A 6,613-nucleotide genomic window follows, 5' to 3' on the forward strand; every position below is an offset into this window, starting at 1 on the left:
TACAAAATTATTTTACCTTTTTTTCAACCCAAAGTTCATGCATCTTGCTGTCAAGGTATGACGGATGAAGCCTACACAGACTTCTTAAAGCACAGTCAGACCACACATGCTTTGGGACGTCCTGGAACTCCCCAGGAAGTTGCGAATGTTATCGCTTTCTTAGCAAGTGATCAAGCTAGTTTCATGACAGGGAATATTACACCTGTAGATGGAGGCCGTCACGCTATGTGCCCGAGATAATCAATGGAAGAATTCAATGTTATCTTCTCTTGAAGCTTAGAGTTTAACCGACAAAAACTTTACTTTTTTGCCGATTTTTTTTGAAAATTATAATGGTTTTGCTCTGGACTATAGTTTTATTGTCGAATTTTCCAATTTTAGTGTGATAATGCTGTCTGGTAAAGTAGCCCTGATAACTGGGGCCTCTTCTGGCATTGGAGCAGCCACCGCTGAGTATTTTGCCAAAGAGGGTATTGCAGGGTTATGTATCACAGGCAGGAACGAAGAAGCTTTAGTGGAAACATCGCTGAAATGCAGCGTACATATCGCACTAGAAAATGTTCTCACAATGACTGGAGATGTTACAGGTGTTTTTTTCAACAATTTTTTTAAAAGTTGATGATCGGTTTTTCAAATGGTCTACCTCTTTCCTGAAAAGAGCCATTTTATCAATGAGTATAAGTATTCATAACGGGTAGTCCCAGCTATGATGCAAAACTTAAGAAAATCTTACAGAATTTTTTTTTTCGAAATTCCAAAAATTTTATCCACGAAGTTTCGGTTCCAGACGAAGATTTTTGCAAGAATCTTGTGGAACAGACAATTGCCAAGTTTCAATCTCTTCACGTGTTAGTTAACTGTGCTGGTATCCTTACAACTGGAAAGTTCGAAAGCACACATCTTGCGGTTTACGACAATGTTATGAATATTAATGCGCGTTCCATTGTGGCCCTCACTCAATTTGCTATTCCTCATTTGAAGAAACATCCTGGAAAAGCATCAATCGTTAATGTGTCCTCTGTCAATGGAATAAGGTAACCATTTTTTGCCAAGTGAAAAAAATTGTGTGCAGTATTTTCAACTAAATGAACTTATTTTCTACTACGAGACTTTTACTGCATAACTTTATCTCCTTTAAAATGAAACTGTCCCAACTTTTAATGGAGCTGCATTGGAATATGGCTTTGATACAGGTCGTTTGCCAATGTGGGTCCCTACTGTATGTCCAAGGCTGCCCTGGATATGTTTACCCAGTGTCTAGCTCTAGAGTTGGCACCTGATGTTCGGGTGAACTCTGTTAACCCCGGTGTGATTCAAACTGAGGTCCACAAACGAGCAGGCAGGATGCTTATGAAAAGCAAAATTTTCAGAGTTTTAAAGTACTTTTATGTTTTTTTTGGAGGAAACGCCAATTGTATTTCGCCAACGTGTGATTCATTAACTTCTATGTTTTCGCTGAAAAAAAAATTTTCATAAATTTTGGTGAGAATTCTTTTTCTCATTCTCATCACATTTTTCTCGAAATCTTTTTTGGAGTTTTTGTTTGTCAAGGCAAACTTCTATGCATTCTGCTGTCAAGGTATGACGGATGAAGCCTATTCGGACTTTTTAAAGCACAGTCAGACAACCCATGCTTTGGGGCGTCCGGGCCAGCCCGATGAAGTTGCAAACGTTATCGCTTTCTTAGCAAGTGATCAAGCCAGTTTCATGACTGGGAATATTACACCTATTGACGGAGGCCGCCATGCTATGTGCCCGAGATAATCAACAAAAACATTCTTGTGCTCCTCGTTTCGGACTTAATCCAAAAATCTATCTGACACTTTCTCCATGAAGTTTTTTTTGTTTAAAATTTCCAAGATTTAGCTGGTAATTTTTTTCAAGAGAATTACCCGGTTTTAGTGTGATAATGCTGTCTGGGAAAGTAGCCCTGATAACTGGAGCCTCTTCTGGCATTGGAGCAGTCACCGCTGAATATTTTGCCAAAGTGGGTATCGCAGGGTTGTGTATCACAGGCAGAAAAGAAGAAGCATTATTGGAAACTTCAAAGAAATGCAGTGTCTATATGCCTTCAGAAAACATTCTTTCGATCACTGGAGATTTATCAGGTTTTGTTCCTTCTAGATTTGTCAAATATGGCGCAAAATTTCATGCATTTATTTGGCGCGAAGTTTCACTTGAAAAACTTAACATTTTTTATGAAACGTGCATGCTGAATGCCATTTTTCCATGCCATTATAAATTTATTGTAGTTTATTAGGATGATATTTGGGCACACCTTTTCAACATTGTTGACAACTATGCAAGATCAGGGGGGTGCCTCAATAGTCAATGTCTCCTCCCTCGCTGCCATGCGCTCGTTCCGGGGCCACTCCAACTATTGTATGTCGCTGGATGAAGGCTGCTCTGGACATGCTGACCCAGTGTCTGGCTCTGGAGTTGGCACCGGAAGTTAGAGTCAATTCCGTTAACCCTGGACTTGTAGTTACGCCTATACAGAGAAATTCAGGTATGATAAGTAGGGAAACCACCGTTTGCCTTTTATTTTAAAGAATTTTGCTCTCTATTTTTGCCATTTTTGTGTCATTTGCCATCAATTTGCCCTTCGAAAATTTGGGTTTTCTGCAAGTTCAGTCAAATGGAAAAATTGCAGTTTGTAGTAGTTGTATATACATTTGGTTTTACATGTTGGTTATATTTTTTTGGTTGCTAGGAATGTCGGAAGAAGACTATAAAGTGTTCATTGAGAATTGTGAGAAAACCCATTTGTTGAAGCGAGTTGCCCAGCCTGAAGAGATAGCCAGTGTCATTGCCTTTGTGGCCAGTGACGGAGCCAGCTTTATGACGGGGTCTGTAGTACCTGTGACCGGTGGCAGACACTGCGTTTGTCCAAGATAGACAAGGCAACCACAGTTCGAATTTTGAGGGAGAAACGTTTTCCCAAAACAGTGTATTGACCAAGGGCTGGAAAATGTCAATTGGTGACCAATTTAATTGCAATTAATTGTGTCAATTAATTGGCACGGCCAAATTTAAATTAATTCCTGTTTGATTTATTAAACAGGTCTTATCAAAATTGTGAAAAAAATTTTTCATTGGTATTTTTTTTTTGTTTTTTTTTCAGACGCTTTTAGGTTTTTTCGACTTTCCTCGAAAACGGCCCCCACAAATTCCTTGAAATTCTCAGGGATGATCAATTAGGTTATCACAAGCAAGGGACAGCATCCCCCAAGTGCAGAAAAATATTTGGAGGCTGGGAAAATACGTGTAAAGGGGTCAAAAATGGCCATTTTCGGCATTTTTTGAGGTTTTTATGACTTTACTCAAAAACGCCCCGCACAAATTCCCTGAAACTTTCAGGAACGATTAATTACGTTGCTAAAATACCAAAAAAACAACTCCTGAAACGAAAAATGTTTTTGGAGGCTGGCAAAACACTTCAAAGGGGGTAAAAATGGCCATGTTTTTGGAGGCTGGAAAAATTCGCTGAGAAAAAAAGTGATAATTAGTGCACAGAAAATAATTGCGTTGAGAGACACTTGAGAGACACTTCAAAGGGGGTAAAAATGGCCATGTTTTTGGAGGCTGGAAAAATTCGCTGAGAAAAAAAGTGATAATTAGTGCACAGAAAATAATTGCGTTGAGAGACACTTGAGAGACACTTCAAAGGGGGTAAAAATGGCCATGTTTTTGGAGGCTGGAAAAATTCGCTGAGAAAAAAAGTGATAATTAGTGCACAGAAAATAATTGCGTTGAGAGACACTTGAGAGACACTTCAAAGGGGGTAAAAATGGCCATATTTTTGGAGGCTGGAAAAATTCGCTGAGAAAAAAAGTGATAATTAGTGCACAGAAAATAATTGCGTTGAGAGACACTTTTTCGTCTTTGGTGAAAAATGAACTTCACAAAGTCCCTCAACGCAATTATTTTCTGTGCACTAATTATCACTTTTTTTCTCAGCGAATTTTTTTTCTTTGCACTAAGTATCACTCGTGCTGTTTTAATTTTCTGTGTACTTTTGGTTAATCATACTTGTAGTTTCAATTTCGTCGCAAATTTGTGAAATCGCAAATTGAAAAAGTTGGGAAAATCATACTTTGTGTTTTGTCCCTAGAACAATAGCAAACTATATGGAATTTTGTCAAAAACGAACCCTACAATTCCCTGAAACTTTCAGGAAAGATTAATTACGTTGCTACAATACCAGGACAGCAACTCCCGAATCGAGAAAAGTTTTTGAGGATGGGAAAAACACTTCAAAAGGAGCCAAAAGCAACCTGGTTTGTTTTTTTTTTGAGGTTTTTTCGTCTTTGGTGAAAAATGAACTTCACAAAGTCCCTGAAACTTTCAAGAAATATTAATTAGGTTACTACAATACCAGGAAAGCAACTCCCGAAGCGAGGAAAAAAATTTGGAGGACGGGAAAAAGACTTCGAAAGGAGCCAAAAACAGCCTATTTCATCATTTATTGGGGTTATTACGATATTTGTCAAAAACGATCACTACAAATTCCCTGAAACTTTCAAGAACGATTAATTACGTTGCTACAATAACCATTTATCAATACCAAAAACTAATCAAACAGGTCCATGTAGCTTGCTATTGTTCTAGTTGACAATTGACACCCTGTGAGCAATTAATTGCAATTAATTGGTATGTGTATGCTGGCATCTGGTACGTTACATGTTCATGACGTAACTGGTAATTTCGTAGCCAAGCTTTGCAAAATGCGTAAATTGACTCAGTAATATACTCAGTGAACACAGTATCAACTGAAAAGTTTCTTTGACACTCCAAATTTACGTCCTAATCTTAAAAACAAAGACTTTTAAATCAATTTTCCATGTTGCTCTGTGCTCCTTCTTACGTTAAAATCAGGTTTTTTGTAATTTTTAGGGGAAAAAATTGTCCAATTAATTGATTAGTTGACATTTTTTCCCCGACCAATTCAATTAATTGACAAAACTTTTGAATAATTGACAAAACTGTTGCCAATTGACATTTTCCAGCCCTTGGTATTGACCGCTTTAAACTAACGCGGTTTGAAACAGCGGAAATGCAGCCAAAAAAAGCGAAAGCGGTGAAAGCGCACCGATTTTCAGAAAAGCGGTGTAAAAGCGATAAAAGCGCGACTGGATATGAAATAAGCGGCTGAGCCATGCTAGCTTATGCGCATTACGTCGTAATGTAACACGGGTCAAAATTTTAACCTTAAGGCCTTGAGGCAAAGGCAAAACGTGTTCATTACGTCATATACAACGCAACAGAATACCAAAATCACTTAAACCTCAACTTATACTGTAATCCTTTGTATTTATTTATGTCCAATTGTTTCCGAGAATCGTTTGTACCTCAAAGTTATTTGAATTAACTTCATCATCATTCGTTTCTCTTGAAAGCGGAAGAAAGCGAATATTTAATACTCAATTAAGCGGTATAAGCGAAAAGCGGTTTTCGAAAAAGCGGAAGCGACGACAAACGGCTTTTTGAAAAGCGATCAATTCACTGTTCCGAAAGCGTTGTAATTCTAACACGAGTCATTTTTTTCGAAACACGAGAAAGCATTTTTCAAGAAAAAGTATTGGGATTTTTTGCGTGCGGAAAACAGCATTTTTCACAAAAAAGTAAGTTTCATAAATGTAATGTAAGTAACCTATTTTGCTCACTTCGGTTGAATTGAAGATTTTGAAAAACATTTTTTAAACCAAACGACTACTACCTGTTCATAAATATCAGATAAAAAAAATTCCCTTTAGTAAATAATTTTTGGTTTGTACGTTTTTTTGTGAACAAATATCGAACGGTGGTTGCTCAGTTTTTTCTCGTATTTACTCTGTCATAGTATCTAAATTTAGTTCATGTTTCAATTCTAGTCGTGTTATCTATTTCAATTATCTGTCTGGCGCTAACCGGTATTTAACCTTCGGAGTTTGTCTGTCACCTTCGGATGACAGCTATCTTATTGTCTCTGACTAACTTTCTGAACTACGGTTTGCTTATTAACAAGACATTTAATTCATATCTCGAAACCGTCTTTTCACATGGCGCAGCCAACAGGCCAAAGTGGGGGGAAGAACCCACTGGGAATTACATCGTTTTGGCCCTCGACGCTTGCAGAACCACCAATGCTATGTGAGTTTTGGTTCAATCGATTTCAATGGGGGATGGTGGCCAAATACAGTTTAAACCCTAAGAACTTCTATTATGCCAGTACGTTAACAGAAGCACAAATTGCGGATTTACCAGCGGAGGTAGATGGGAAAAATCGCCTGGCGTCGGAGCAAACACTTATCTCGAACTTGTATTTATGTCTGGGGGAGAAAGGACAGGATGAGCTACATAAGAGAAAACCACACCTGGACTTATCTGCAACAAGGTATTCTAGAGTGGTGGATACTATTGAAACCGAATTTCGGAAGGAACGAAACGAAACGTATGAGACATTCCAACTATTGGCACGAAAGCAACAAATAGGAGAATCACTAGAACAGTTCCATTCAGTGTTGAGTGGGTTGGCCGCTCGATGTAATTTTGGAGCATTGGAGACCAGGATTTTGCGGGATGTGTTCATCGTGAACATGAACAATAGGGAGGCCCAAAATGAGCTATGTCG

The 6,613-nt window shown here is 38.2% G+C and overlaps 2 protein-coding genes across 2 annotated transcripts in view; both read left to right on the forward strand.

Moving 5' to 3' along the window:
• LOC134841141 (3-oxoacyl-[acyl-carrier-protein] reductase FabG-like) overlaps nt 1-1,764 on the forward strand; it is a 4,224-nt gene extending 2,460 nt beyond the window's left edge. The window contains exons 2-5 of the mRNA XM_063856942.1: nt 382-587; nt 788-1,034; nt 1,194-1,339; nt 1,580-1,764. Of these exons, the coding sequence (XP_063713012.1) occupies nt 382-587; nt 788-1,034; nt 1,194-1,339; nt 1,580-1,764 (784 nt within the window). The remainder of the gene's footprint in view (nt 1-381; nt 588-787; nt 1,035-1,193; nt 1,340-1,579) is intronic.
• Nucleotides 1,765-2,331: 567 nt separating this feature from the next.
• LOC134841149 (L-xylulose reductase-like) lies at nt 2,332-2,898 on the forward strand. Its single transcript, XM_063856954.1, has 2 exons — nt 2,332-2,509; nt 2,714-2,898. The coding sequence occupies exons 1-2, from the start codon at nt 2,332-2,334 to the stop codon at nt 2,896-2,898; spliced, it is 363 nt and encodes a 120-aa protein (XP_063713024.1).
• Nucleotides 2,899-6,613: the final 3,715 nt, after the last annotated feature.

The sequence above is a fragment of the Symsagittifera roscoffensis genome, chromosome 1, assembly GCF_963678635.1.
Source record: "Symsagittifera roscoffensis chromosome 1, txSymRosc1.1, whole genome shotgun sequence".
Classification (NCBI taxonomy): domain Eukaryota; kingdom Metazoa; phylum Xenacoelomorpha; order Acoela; family Convolutidae; genus Symsagittifera; species Symsagittifera roscoffensis.

Coding starts and splice junctions, on each gene's coding strand:
- LOC134841149 (XM_063856954.1), top strand. CDS start 2,332: ATGTCTCCTCCCTCGCTGCCATGCGCTCGTTCCGGGGCCACTCCAACT. Junction 2,510..2,713: donor GCCTATACAGAGAAATTCAG/GTATGATAAGTA, acceptor TTTGGTTGCTAG/GAATGTCGGAAGAAGACTAT.